The sequence below is a fragment of the Lampetra fluviatilis genome, chromosome 1, assembly GCF_964198595.1.
Source record: "Lampetra fluviatilis chromosome 1, kcLamFluv1.1, whole genome shotgun sequence".
Taxonomy (NCBI): Eukaryota; Metazoa; Chordata; class Hyperoartia; order Petromyzontiformes; family Petromyzontidae; genus Lampetra; species Lampetra fluviatilis.
In genome coordinates, this window is record NC_136275.1 from 38,339,891 (window position 1) to 38,355,145 (window position 15,255).

The following is a 15,255-nucleotide window of genomic DNA, read 5'->3' on the forward strand; positions in this document are numbered from 1 at the left end:
CTTGTCCCCAGGATTTTTCTGTTGCGTTTAGTCACTTTAAGATGTTTTTTTGTTCATGTTTTTGTTTTGTTGCGGTTGCACCCGAGTAAAGAGCCACATGGCTCACAGGGTTATACCTAACAAATGAAATGAAATGCTCTCGAGTCTACTTGCTTCTAATGTCTGTTCCCGTGTTCTGGCCTCATGTCTTCCTGTCCATCTTGTCTGCCTCCATCCGGGCATGCAGTGTAAGCAGGGCGTGCATCTGCCTAGAGCTTGCACGCTTTTGGCTCAGAGTTCTTAAATTAGCCGTGTGATCTAAAGAGGGTTATCGTCTGTAAAGAGCTTGCAGCCCTCTATCCATATCCCCAACCACACATCTGTCCCCTATCCCTCGCACTCCCCCTCTCTACAATCTTCCCTGGCTCATTCCCTGTCCTCAGTACCCTGTATCCCCTATCTCATGTCCCCTATTCTCTATCCCCTCTGTACTGTCCCCTGTCTACGGGAATCTATTACTGTCACTTGTCCCAAATACCCTATCGCTTGTTCTATCCCCTGTCCACAACCCCTTGTGCTCAAACCCTTTCTACACTTCCCGATCCCATGTCTTCGCTACCCTATCGCCCTTCCACTGCCGACTATTACATCTCACAGGGAATCCATCGGGGCTCAGCAACATCGTCGTCGTCACCATTATCAGCCATGATCAATCCACTGCTGGATGATAACCGCTCTGAGCGTAAGCCACCTCTCACAATCCAGGGGTACCACTGCGGCAATCCATCTGCCCTGCGCACGTGCTGATTTCATCATCGCCGCTCGATGGAAACCAACTCGTGTTCACGTGCTGCTCTTCGAAACCCGAGCCGCTCTAAATGACAACTCTCGACGCAGCTCCACCACTCGACGAGTCGTGTGGCCTCCAGCCACGCGCGTGTGGGGGGGGGGGGGTGGTGGAACTCACCGCCACCTGCGGCCGCCGAGCGGTGGATGGATGCGGGCGGGCAGGATGGCGTTTAGAGGCTGGCGGGGGCCCCCTGGTTGAGATATAAATACACGCCGTGTCGTGCACGTCCACGCTTTGCCAGGCAGGGATCGGGTCTCCGGGCTCCAATTTAGAATTTAAACGCCTCCCTCGCTGGGTGGAGGGGGTGGTGGTGGTGGTAGGGGGGCCGTTCCTTGTTGGGTCGGGCTCGAACCCTACGAAGTGTCTCTTTTCTGCGGCTCACCTCCTGGAGAGGCGCACGGACTAAAGAAGGGCTCTTCTCGCCACCATGGTACGCGTCTGGCTGCGTCTCTCTGTCTCTCTTCTGCCTGTGTCGCGGGCTTCTAGCCCTGTCTCACGGATGCGGTCTGGAACGTTGTTACTCCACGGCGGCTCCCAGTTTTTCACGACCACTGGGAGAGATGGGCAGAATTCAATTAAAGTACAAATTCACGGAGCAATGGTCGGTTTTGTAGACGCGAATTACAAATTAACCGTGTAGCGTGTAATGTAGACGGAAATGACCAACTACTGTACATTGATGGCGTGTAATTTAGAAAGCAATTGAAACATCACGAAGCTAATATCATTTAGATATTGCCCATCTCTCGCAGCCACGGTTTAATATCTGGCCCCATATATTGTCCATGCCGCAGGTTAAGCCGGAGTTCAGATGGCTCGTGATTAGTAGCCAGAACGAGAGGTTTCATGGACGTGGTGTGTCGGTCCCAGGTTCTCTGGGTTTACCATGACGAGACGGAGAAATAACTAGGTTCGTTGGGAGCCACGTTGTGTATTGCCTTCAGCGAGCTGCACTGACCAGCGTGGTGAAGTATGGTCAAATGCCCCCCGTGACCCCACGCAGCGTTGGGGAGGCTTTCGTCCATCAGTGGGTTGACAAACGGTTGTCCAACCATTGCCGTTTTTCGATTCTAAATCGTATTCGTGTAAGCTGAGTAACATCGCTTAAAAAAAAATGAACTCTGCAGTTTGTCTTCGACAGCTGCTACCGGTGTCGTTAACAGCCAGATAGCAGACGCGGAGTTATTTAAAAATAAATATGTTTTTACTCCGATGGAAACTATAAAATAGACATACCCACGGGGCACAATGGACATCCCTGTCTCGATCGATATACACCCAGAGACAAGATCTCGTTGTGTGACCGAGACCTGGCCCTGTTGTGGAGTCCATCGCCTGAGAAGAGAGGCTGGTGGAAAGGCAGGGCAAGGCAGGCAGCGTGGCTACATGGAGATGTCTGTAAGATATTTATAGATGGGTTTTTTTTGCGTGTTGTTGTTGCTTGGTGCCGTGAGCGTAATCCCCGGGTAGGCAAGCACAGTAGTGGCCCACGCGTGTTTGTGCGTGCGGAGTGTGGGGGAGGCTCGTGAAGGACGCTGCTGCTGCTACTGGGCAATTGGAGGCAGTCGCCCTCCAGGAACAACGGAGGGCAGAGGAGCGACGCTCATAACAGCGGATCAAACGCAGCAAATTGGCAGAGTAGGGGGTACAGCTGGTGGTGCATCTACCGGTCATCTCAGTCAGCCAACCCATGGCACCACCTGCGCCTGTCCCGAGACCCTCCTGTCAGCGAGCCTTCGACACTTCACGTGGCAGCAAAGTGCACCTAGCCTGGCACAGCTGCCGCGGTGACGTCACAGTCACCTCGTGTCGAATGGCGGGGTATTGAGTGGTGTGTCATGATGCAGCCCAGCGAAATTCCTGACGGAAACCTTGCTGAGTGCTATCAGCCATGTGAAACGCGTAACCTTTTGGACGTGTACGGGCACACGTGCTCGACACCCGTGGCGTCTCTCAATGCCAGAGGCGCTCGCCGTGGCAAACGTTTGCTGAGCATGCTTGTAAGCAACGTCATACCCACTCCATGCACGCACGTGTATATCCCGTACAGCCTTTAGCAGACTATTCAGGCAAGCGCTGTGAGCAAGTGCCAATGAAGGGCGGCACGGCACACAAGGTGGTAGGGGGGGGGGGGGTCAGCACCACCTCCGACCGCACCAAGTTCTCATTTGGAACCGAGTGGACCTAGGGGAGGCACGGGAACCGTTCGGATAGTGGTCACCGGTGTTGGCCGTGAGCGGGGAATCGAACTCGGCTCAGAGGTTTCATGGCTCAGCGGCGCCAACCGCGACGCTCTCGCTCCCAGCGTACCCAACTGAACACAGGCACACTCCACACATCAACACGTGGGACGCACAACACATGCGGACATCGTACGATGTTCGTTGTCACAGCGAGTGACAGAAGCGAACGAGCGTTTTGCTCAAATTTAGAAGGAGGGTTTGTCACCGGCTAGGACGTCGTTCCCTCTAACACCCGATCAGTGCGGCTAAGATGCGAGCCGCCTCAACGTGGCGCTAGACACTCTCGCGTGGCCGTGTGATGATGCGGTTCGAGCATTACTTGCAGAGAAATGCACCGCATCACCATTAAACCAAGTAATTTCCCCCCCTCACCCCCCCCCTCTTCATTAAGTATTATGCTAAAGCGATAGAAATTCAAAACAGCTCCCAAATTAACACTATCCTCGTCTCTTTATTTCTCACATAGTTAAGCAACTAAACTTAACTTAAACGGTTGAATCCGACGCGTGCGAACGTGGACAAAAGATAATGGGACAAAGACTGAAAAGTGCAAGGAGCGTGGAGAGATGCTTGCATGACATTGAGACAGGAATAGCAACACGTGCATTGGACCACGCTAGCAAATTAGCGACATCCCATTGACTGTCAAGAGATGTACGCGGTCTTCGGCAGGAGACTTTGACTACCCGTGGACAAGATTAACGACGTAACGGAAAGCCACGGGAGGGAACATGGATAGGACGTCCATCACGGAGATGGAGGGGCAATGAGATCAACTCACGTGCAGGAGCGAGGTCAACTGGTGCATTGCAGGACTGTGAAGGATGGCCACGACATCATGGGGAGGCCTTAATCCAGCCATGGATAGAACTTAGCTTTTAATTATGTATGTTGAACTTCTTTCGCACCATACGTAGCCAACCGTGCTAATCGGTGGCGCTAATCGGAGGTGCATGATGATGTTGACGATGCACGGCTGTCGCTGGTGTCTGTGCTGTCCGCCCCCCCCACCGCCCCCCACCTCTGTGTCCTGCAGTCGCACCGCAAGTTCTCGGCTCCCCGCCATGGCCACCTGGGCTTCCTCCCGCGCAAGCGCTCGCGGCGCCACCGCGGACAGGTGAAGAGCTTTCCCCGCGACGACCCGGCCGCCCCCGTGCACCTCACCGCCTTCCTGGGCTACAAGGCGGGCATGACGCACGTGCTGCGTGAGGTTCACCGCTCCGGATCCAGTGAGTCCCGCACCGACACCACCACCTCCGGCGACGTGGCCGTCCCAGTAAGCGTGCAACGTCGAGCCAACCTCGGCCCATGCCAACGTTGGCCCGTTTACCGGGCTAGCGGTAGCCTGCTTTGCCGCTTGTTGTGCGGGTTCACGGTTCGAATCCAGCAGCCGCCCCGATTACACGGCGTATGAACCATAATAATAATGATGCTCACGTGCCATCCGCTTCACAGTGGACGCTATAGAGATCGCGTGACGCCTTTCGCGAGCGCAGGCCGTTGTGTGCCGGCGTCATGATCCACGTTTGTCAAGCTCGACAAGAATTCCGATAAATGACCCCATTTGGATTGTACGTCGCAAGCATCCCCCTCTGCTGGCAGACCACATAGGTTGTTGGGCAACTGTCGGCAGCAGTGTCTGGCTGCTTGTCTGTTGTGTTCTACCATCGCGAGCTGGGCGGACCGAATGGCGGCCCTCTCGCGAACAACCCCTCTGATGGTCTGATGTTCTAACACACACTTCACACGGGGCAAAGAGACGCCTGCGTTAGGGACACAGTTCACAGTTGTGTCATCGCCAATCTATTACAGCCACAACAACTACCGCCATTCGCCACTAAGCGACGGTGACGTCACCACGACGCTTGTGCCAGGCTATGTGCACATTAAGGCCCCACGTGAAGTGTCGAATGCTCGCTGGCAGGAGGTCACGGGATAGACCCAGGTGCCATGGGTTGACTGAGATGACTGGCCGATGCACCAGCTGTGCCCCTTGTTGTGCCGACTATAGCCACATGGGCTACTGTGACACGCGCACCGTAAGGCCCGTTCACACTTGTTACGGTTCTAGTTCATAGCTGTGTCACGTCTCACATCTGTGTTGTTTATCTCACTTTCATCTCATTAATCGATGTCTCTTGTCTACAACTCTCATCTCTATATCTTACATTTCACTCCTTCATCTCAATCATCTGTATTCAGGGCTTAATTGTAGCCAGGTCTGCCTGTTCGAGTTGCCAAATTGGAAAGACATCCAGTACAAGACATCCAGTATAACCCTCGCTACGGCCGTGGCTACGAAGTCACGCGCGACATACTCCAGTTAACCAGCGGCCCCGGAAAATATACAACGAGAAATGAAGCCCTGTCTGTATCATTCTCCCGGTGAGCCATTTTGTCTCAGAGCTTCGCGGACCACTCCCAAGTGCCTTCGCGGACCAGATGGAGCCCCCGCGAACCGCCAGACGGAAAGGCCCCGTCGCAGGGAGGCTGAGCTCACGTCCTCGTCCCGCGTGCCCGCGTCCTTTGTCCGCGCGCAGAGATCGGCAAGAGGGAGGAGGTGGAGGCGGTGACCATCATCGAGACACCTCCGATGGTGGTGGTGGGGATGGTGGGCTACGTGCAGACACCGCGAGGGCTCAGGGGCCTCAAGACCATTTTCGCGGAGCACCTCAGCGATGAGTGCCGCCGCCGCTTCTACAAGAACTGGTAGGGAACCCGCGGGCAGGGAGAGAAGGCGACTGTCGAGAACTAACACCCCAAAGCAGCTTACGGAACTCGCTGGTACAGAGATATGAACAAACCTGTCCGTATGTCCAGTTGCCTGTTCGGACCGGGAGTCGTAAGTTCAGCTGTCGTGCAATAGATGGCGGTGGTGGCATCTACATCTGCAGAATATGAAGAACCAGTGGCATCTACAGCTACAGGAGATGATACAGCGTTTAAAGCCAATCCCCGTGTTTAGTGTACTGTATAGCATAACGTTAAAGGAAACAGAGCGACAGCTACAACCCAGAGAAAACGTGGATCATTGCACCAACGTTGGCCCAACATTGCATGTTTATTGAGACACAAAGTCAGGCACAGCGCTGCTATGCTCACTATAATTGTTTAATCGCTGGCCATTTGTTGATCCCGTGGGGCGATAGCGATGATCTGTTCCCGGTAAATACGCAGCGTTTATGATGATGATGCTGACGACCATGATCATGGCTAATGATGATGATGATGATGCTGACGACCATGATCATGGCTAATGATGATGATGATGATGCTGACCATGATCATGGCTAATGATGATGATGATGATGTTGACGACAATGATGCCATGACAGGTACAAGTGCAAGAAGAAGGCGTGATGATCATGATGCTGACGACAATGATCATGGCTAATGATGATGATGATGATGCTGACGACCATGATGATGGCTAATGATGATGATGATGCTGACGACCATGATCATGGCTAATGATGATGATCATGATGCCGACGACAATGATCATGGCTAATGATGATGATGATGCTGACGACCATGATCATGGCTAATGATGATGATGATGATGCTGACGACAATGATGCCATGACAGGTACAAGTGCAAGAAGAAGGCGTTCACCAAGGCGAGTAAGAAGTGGACGGACGAGGCTGGGCGCAAGCAGCTGGACAAGGACTTCGCCACGATGAAGAAGCACTGCTGCGTCATCCGGGTCATCGCCCACACGCAGGTAGCGCCCGAGAGCGTGGAGCGTCCACCCACCCAGGACACTTGCAACGATCTTGATTTGAAGCTTTCGTGACTGCAGGAGTCCATACGGACGCTTGTGTTGCGCCAGAAACGTCGTGATTTATTTTGTTCTATACCTACGTGGCTTTACCGAAATATCCAAAGAGTATACACTTGCACCGTCGGATCAACGTTAGCCCAGCCGTTGGACCAACGTTGAGAGCAACGTTCCCCAAGTTCCATCAATCGCGTGCGTAGAGATGTACGGCGCTGTTGCCGATCTACTGCTGGATGAGAGGCTCTCCGTGCTGTGTGGGTCGTCGGGCTTGATTGACCTTAAATTTCGATTTAAAGCTTTCGTGACTGCAGGGATTCATCTTCTTGGTTATTTCGGTAAAGTCACGTAGAAGGGAAGTAATGAAATAATACAAATAAAACATAATAAAATAATTCTCACGACGTTTCGGCCACAACGCAAGCAGCCGTCCTCAGGTGCTTGCGTTGTGGCCGAAACGTCGTGAGAATTATTTTATTATGTTTTATTTTTATTATTTTATTACTTCCCTTCTACGTGACTTTACCGAAAAAAACAAGAAGAGTTGTTTGACCATACTTCTCTGCGCAGCTTGAAGCACAGTACGACAACAATAGTGTCAATCGCACTGTCCCCTGATGCGTACAATGCAGCAAAGCCCTGAGGGTGCCTATGACCAGCTGTTCATTGCGGTCACCCATCCAAGCACCGTGCAATCTGAGCCTGGCGCGGCTTCCGAGGTCTGTCGCGATCGGGCGCTCTCCAGGGTCACTTTGCTCGCGAGCCAACCCTTCGCGAGCTTCCCCAACACGCGAACGTTTGCCGTTAGTTCATCATCACTCTCTTGACGAAACCCGTCCCACCGCCCTCGGTCGGGACTCGAAGGCACCGCAGTCTCGTGGGAATACAGCGCGGACAGCAGCTCCCGGTCCTGCTGCCCTGCCTCCTGCAAGCCGCACAGGCACCGTGTGGGGGCCACAAACCCACAGTCGCACGGCATTTTTCGACGTATGCAACGACGTTGACAATCCATTACCACCCAACCTGAAACACCCGCTTGCGGAAACGTCTGGGAAATAAACGCGCGCACAAGCGTCCACACATACGCTCGGTTGCACCGCTCAGGGTCACCCGCCCTGCTCGCCCCACAGATGAAACTTCTGCCGTTGCGGCAGAAGAAGGCACACCTGATGGAGGTGCAGGTGAACGGCGGCTCGGTGAGCGACAAGGTGGACTGGGCGCGCGAGAAGCTGGAGAAGGCCGTGCCCGTGACCTCCGTGTTCGGACAGGACGAGATGATCGACGTCATCGGGGTCACCAAGGGCCGTGGCTTCAAAGGTGTGATCACCGCGAGCCCACGCCACGCTCGGCGTGGGCACACGTGGGGTGGACGGGGTCCCGACGTGGTGAGCGGGGATTTTATGACGGGGAATCGGGTCTGAGAAGCAGACAGGTTGGCAGTGCCCGTGTGCTGTGCGTGGTGGCCATTGTGTGCTGGGCTGTGTGCTGTGCGTGGTGGTGGGTGCTGGATGTGTGGTGCATGGTTTGTGGTGGTCGGTGCGTGATGCGTGGTTCGTGGTAGTCGCTAAGCGTTGGGTATTCATTGTTCCAGGCCATTGTATGTAAAGCACTCTGAGACGTGATGTGCAGATAAATGTATTAATTGTATGCTAGCTGGTGCGTGATGTCTGGTGTCCCAGTGAACATGGAACGTTCGCCCAACATTGCCAAGTTTACCGGTGGTGTGGCATGTGTGGTGCTTGTTTGTTTGAGAGCGGTGGTCCGTTTGCGACACCCCGTTTCTGATGCCCGGTGCGTGTCGGCCTGCAGGTGTGACGTCGCGTTGGCACACCAAGAAGCTGCAGAGGAAGACGCACAAGGGCCTGCGCAAGGTGGCTTGTATCGGCGCTTGGCACCCGGCAAGGGTCAACTTCTCCATCGCGCGCGCCGGGCAGAAGGGCTACCACCACCGCACCGAGAAGAACAAGAAGGTACAGAGACACGTGGGGCACGCCAGTACATGGACCAGGACATTGGGGGACATTGAGGGACATGTGGACACAATTGCTACCACCGCCACAATACGCGAAGAACGTTCACGACTTCATCACAGCTGTCCCGGTCAGAATGGATTTCAGAGAAGCGGCAGGTCTCACGCACGCTCACCGTGTCCCGCCGCAGGTGTTCCGCATCGGGAGAGGCATCCACATGCAGGACGGCAAGATCGTGAAGAACAACGCGTCCACCAACTACGACATGACGGACAAGAGCATCACCCCCATGGTGCGTGCGGCGGCTCGCAACTAGCTGCCGGCTCCACTGGTGGACTCGATTGACCTCCTCTAGCTGAGCCCCTTATCATCGCTGTGTGGGAATAGCCCGAGGTTCTCGGAACGTCCCCGAATGATTGTAAACGCTGATTGTGTAACAGTACGACAATTTTTGCCTCCGACCGGATCACCGGGAATGATAACCCATCTCGTCAGATTTCGGAAGCTAAGCACGATTTATTTTAAGCCTGGATAGTGCTTGGATGGGCGACCACCGAGCATAGCACGGGTATTGTGGGCCGCTGCAGTGCGGCAAAATCCATTGTTGTACTGTATTACACTTGATCGTCTACGCACCCTGCTGTCACCAACCCACACCGCCCAGCGTGCGTGAATCATTTGCAGGCAATTCGCACGACCCGTATGATGTGCGGAGGCACTCATCCAGCAGCGGATTGATGTAAGGGCTGCACGTGTGCATGTAGGAGACATGGTGGCGAGATGTTAATTGCCTCGCCTGGTATACAGGAGATCGTGGGTTCAATTCTGACCCTGACGCCTACTGCTGTATATTTGGAGTTTTTGTGTCTCTCTCCCCGTGGTCACGTGGATTTTTCTCCGAGCCTTCCGGTTTTTCCCTCCACGTTTAGAAACGTGCGTTCAGAGTATTTTCCCGCTGTAAATTTGCACGTGATAAGCCACCTCATTGAGCTACGATTAGTGATCGCCAGGTCGCTTCTGAAAAAGAACCATATAGGTCAGTCGGCCTTACTTAGTTAAATAAAAAATATTTTATTTAGTAATAGTTTTATGGCACAGGAAGCATACCCAGCCTCGAGAAGACTTTCCTCATTTTTTTGGTTCTTTCGGTAAAGTCACGTAGAAGGGAAGTAATAAAATAATAAAAATAAAACATAATAAAATAATTCTCACGGAATTTTCGGCCACAACGCAGGCAGCCGTCCTCACCTGAGGACGGCTGCTTGCGAAAGAACCAAGAAGATGAATCCCTGCAGTCACGAAAGCTTTAAATCAAGACTTTCCTCATTATTACACATGCGAGGGTTGGTCGCCTTGGTGCCGCCGCCCGATGTCATCGCGCGACTCTGGTGTCCGTGACCGCTGTGCAGGGGGGCTTCCCGCACTACGGCGAGGTGAAGAACGACTTCGTGATGGTGAAAGGATGCGTGGTCGGCACCAAGAAGCGCGTCCTCACGCTCCGCAAGGTACGCGGCGCCGCGACCGCCTCTCACGGTCGCGCTCGGTGTCGTCGCGCACTCTTGACAACGGCGGCGTCAAATCGAGCGCAGTGCATACATTATCAGAGTTATGTTTTTTGTTTGCATTATGGCTGCAGGTATTGTGGTCTATGCAAACATGACTCCTTGTAAAAAAGGTGTCAGTTTTGTTGCCAGATAGAAGGGTAAAAAAACAATTATCGAGCGCAAGCTGTTCGAAAATTTAAACGAGGACGAGAGACCAGACGCGTTAATGGATTCTGCAAGATTTTCCGACGTGGGTTTTTTTTCATCGAATCTATTTGCCCAGTAAACATGCCAACGTTGGGCCAACGTTGGCGTGTAGTTGGCATGTTGGTCCAAGGTTGTTGGCTCAACGTTGTTGGCTCAACGTTGGACCAACGGATCCAACCACATGCCTGCCGTGGGGTTTTCTCCGTTTGCTCTGGTTTCCTCCGGCGTCTATAAATTATCATAAATTGACTGAAAAAAATCTTAATATATAGAGGACTGCTGAGCTTGGGCAATTGTTTGTGCCGGCTCACCGCCTGGCTGCTGTCATCCCGATCGTCTGTAGTTCCTCAGCGACTGTGAGATGCGATTCGCATGAATGACGACAATGCTGTATTTAAAACTAAACAATCCAGTATTGTTAGCAATAACAACGATAGCGTCTGAGCTACCTGAGATGACGTCACACGACACGTGACGGGAGGTGATGCAATCTCATTGGCCGACAAGGATTATCCTAAAGCACTGCTTTTGAATCGCCACGTTTTGGGGCAATAACCCTTGGGTGAATTTGGCCGGTTTTCCGTAGGACCAAATCTCGAATAGCGACACAACTTTTGACTCAAGTTTTGTGCATAAATCGATCGCCTTTTGGAGCGTGATCGTGTACCCCTCTTGTAGACAGATGGACAGACTGACAACGCATTAACGCTTTCAACTTTGGAGGAGACCCGTCTGAAATGTTTTACTCGTCCACGGTAATGCTGATGGGCGGCAACCCTGCACGGCACATCGTCACAACCAGCCACGGGCATGTGCTGCTCGTTTTTTTTCTTTGTGAACATGGCCATCATCGTGAAGAGAAACACGTGCAGCTGCGGGGGAAAGGTTACCAATGCACCGTGCAGCGACGTATCCGTGGAATCTCGTTGTCAATTTCGATCGTCCCGCGTTGAATTCTTTCCACCGCTGCAGTCGCTGCTCCACCCCACGCATCGTCGCGCCACGGAGAAGATCGACCTAAAATTCATCGACACCACCTCCAAGTTCGGCTACGGCAGATTCCAGACGGCCGAGGAGAAGAAGGTTTTCATGGTGAGGCGCACGGGAGGGCCTCAGACACGCGCGCACCGCACATCACTCTGGCCAGGGCTTAACCCTTTGTCGTGCGGTAGAGGCCTTAACCCAAAAGCATAAATATTGATTATAACTCATACTCTTAGGTTTTTTCGGTAAAGTCACGTAGGTATCTTTCGATTTAAAGCTTTCGTGACTGCAGGGATTCATCTTCTTGGTTATTTCGGGAAAGTCACGTAGAAGGGAAGTAATAAAATAATAAAAATAAAACATAATAAAATAATTATCACGACGTTTCGGCCACGGCTGCTTGCATTGTGGCCGAAACGTCGTGAGAATTATTTTATTATGTTTTATTTTTTTTATTTTATTACTTCCCTTCTACGTGACTTTACCAAAAGAACCAAGAAGATGAGTCACGTAGGTAAAAAATGTTTTAAAAATAAAAAAAATAATACAAAATAAAATAATAGAAATTAAATAATTTTATTATTTATTTTTACCTACGTGACTTTACCGAAAAAACCTAAGAGTATGAATCCTTGCAGTCACGAAAGCTTCAAACCCTGATCATAACTCATTCATAGTTTCATGCAGGAGAAATGCGCCCCCCTGCCCATTGTCCCAAGGTGGAAACGCAATAATGTCCACGAATTATCACGAACGTAACTTGTTACACAAGTGAGAGTGCCTCCTAGCATTAAGGTGGCAAAATAAGACTTGGGTTTTTGGGATTTTTGTGTGCCCCCCCCCCCGCCCATGCCTGTGTAAGACATAATGTGACATGCTGTCAGCAAGAAAACAATGAAATAACAATATTCTTCGTTTTGTCTTTTATTAGGGCCCGCTGAAAAAGGACCTGATCAAGCAGGAAGAGAGCGCGGCCGAATCTAAGCTGTGAACTTGGGCTGCGATCAGGACATGTAAACCCGCGCCTGGGAACTAAATAAACGGCTGTCGTCAACCCAACGGCTATGTTTAGCGCGTGAGTCTGTAACGGGAGAGGGCCGGAATTTCCGCACCCTCCCACCCGCCTCTCCAACCCCCCTTGTCAGATGAGTCTCCCTGCTTCTTGTTTGTCCGCGGCCTTCTCGGAGGCTGATACAGCCCACGGTCTCTTGGAGGGAGCACGAGGTTTTTTTTCTTCTTCTTGGAAATGAGCCGCAAAGAGCTCTCTGTTTGAGGCGGCACTCGGCGTCTCCAAGATTCTTCGCGGACTCAGCCACTGCCTACCTCTTGCCCTCTCGCCGCACTCTGCTTCCGTCCGCGCACTTTCCCATCCCAGCAAACCGAGGCTCTCCGTCGACTCTTACGGCCAGCGCACGGCGGCTTGTAAATATAAAAAGAAAAAACCCGCACACGCCGAACTGCAGTCGTCAAAACGACCCCCCTCTCCTGGGCGGGATGGATGCACATCGCACCAGTGGCAGCTGATGCCTCAGTGCCACCACTCAGGAAGCAGTCCATTAGAGGAGGAGGAGTCATCACAAAGCGACGTGGTCTTGAGTACTACGGGAGCCTCGGCTGCCACCCGTCTTGGTTGACCCAGGGTCGTCGTCTTCTTTTTACACGAGCCGTCCTGAGAAATCTGAAAATCTGTCAATTTTTTTCTGGACATTAAAGGTCCCAATTTTTGTCAGTTGTATAAATAATACACGACTCGAGACGACGTTTTAACATGTAGCTCTCCCTTCGTCCGGCATTGAGAGATCATCTTCTTCTTCCCGTAATATGTCCCGTTTTGTTGTCCCTAGGAGGCGGCTACCCTTGCGTAAGCACTGTTGTAGTTGTTGTGTGAGAGGGGTTCACGGGAAGCTCCACGGGGGTTTATGGGAACTTTGACGGGGTCCCCCACGGCGGCCTGGGCAGCGAAGACGACTCCAGCGAGTGCAGCGCATCTGTAGCAGGGTGCATCATGGGAATTTGAAGGTCATCCATGTTGGGAATTACAAAATTGTTCTAAAAAAGCAAAAACACAAAGGAAAACATGGTTACGATTAACACGCAAGAGATCATGTGAATAATTACATTTTATATTTTAATATTATGTCCTTGTATATTCTATAATCCATTACATGTACAATCCTTGTTTCAGTCCACTAATGGATGAGGGCCACCCCATCTCTTACAGGTCATGAGGGTTATGTGACGTACTACACCACACCTTTCGGTGCAGGTTAGTAAATGCGGGGAGCATAGAAGTACAGTACAGCAACGGATTCCGCTACTGCCCACCGCGTAGCCCCACTTACGTGGCGCTCATCTCCAGGCCCCCTGCTCCCACCCACCAAATCGCCGCCGGATTCTACACGGTACCTCAAACTCCACTTCCAGCTTTTTCTCGATCCAGTCCGTGATGTGAGCCAACGTCACGTGCCGCTCCCCCAGTTTGGGATGAACTCTGAGGCCCAGGTGGGGAGGCTCGCGGAACCCGTACCTGCCCACGGCGCGCGCAGAGTCGATCACGACGCCGCGCGGCGCATTCGACAGCCGCGATGCCAACAGCTGTTGCAGTTCGCCACTGAGTGGCGGCGACATCACCACAGCGCTTGTGCCGCGGTGGCAAGATGGGTAAGGGGAGGAGGGGCTGGACGTTAACTACCTCCCCTGGTATACAGGAGGTCGTCAGTTCAATCCCGACCCTGGCGCCTGCTCTATGTTTGGAGTGTCTCTACCCACGTGGTCGCGTTGATTTTTCTCATGGGCCCTCCGGGTTTTCCCTCCACGTTTAGAAACACGCGTTGAGAGTATTTGGTTGCTATACATTTCCACACTGATGAGCCACTTCGTTCAGCTATTATTTGTGGCCAGGTTCGCTTCTGCAAAAGAGCTACATAGCTCAGTGGACCTTACCTGGTAAAAATAAAATAAATAGTTTATTGTTTAATTTAGTTGTGCCAGGCTAGACGTGCACTTTGAGGCTACGTGAACTGTCGAAGGCTCACTGGCAGGAGGTCACGGGACAGACCCAGGTGCCACGGGTCGACTGACTGAGATGGGTCGCAGCTGCAGCGCACGCTCACAGAGACACGACGCAGCTGTGCACTGCTGGAGTCGGGGGGGGGGGGGTGCTCCCCATGCCGTGCAAAGTGGTCATATGACCCTGCTTCACCACGCTGGTCAGTACGGGTTAATGAAGGCGGTGGGTATCCCCGTAAACATGCAAACGTCGGGCCAACGTTGGTTTTTCCAACGTCGCAACGTTCACCGGGATAGACGTGCGAGCCACGTGTTTGCCAACGACGTGTGTGCAGGCAGACGCGCGGTGTGCACGCGCGGTGTGCACGCGCGCGCGTCGCGGGCTGGGAACGCGCGGTGTGCCGACCAGATTCTGTCGGAAGGCGGCGGCGGGATGTTGAGCGCCAGCGTGCCCCAGCAGCGGTGCACGGCCACGGTGAGCGCCAGCGGCGTGTTGGACACCCCGGCCACCGTGCGACGCACCAGCGGGTTCTCGGCCGCGCGCCGCAGGCAGTCGGAGCGGGCCAGCCGCCCCAGGAGACCGAGCAGGCCTGGGCTGCTCCGGCGAGCCGTGCCAACCGCCGCCGCCGCGTCCGCGCTGTGGGAAGGGGAAGCGGCACCGGCGATGGGAACCGCGGAGGCTGCGTCAGC

General features: G+C 53.1%; 1 protein-coding gene across 1 annotated transcript; it reads left to right on the forward strand.

Annotated features, from left to right (window-relative positions):
* The first annotated feature begins 1,155 nt into the window (after positions 1–1,155).
* On the forward strand, positions 1,156–12,595 carry LOC144935525 (large ribosomal subunit protein uL3-like). The gene is made up of 10 exons (XM_078862269.1): positions 1,156–1,259; positions 4,109–4,301; positions 5,613–5,781; positions 6,662–6,797; positions 7,982–8,168; positions 8,661–8,821; positions 9,012–9,113; positions 10,231–10,326; positions 11,545–11,664; positions 12,488–12,595. The coding sequence occupies exons 1-10, from the start codon at positions 1,257–1,259 to the stop codon at positions 12,545–12,547; spliced, it is 1,227 nt and encodes a 408-aa protein (XP_078718395.1). The 5' UTR covers positions 1,156–1,256; the 3' UTR covers positions 12,548–12,595.
* The last annotated feature ends 2,660 nt before the right edge of the window (positions 12,596–15,255 follow it).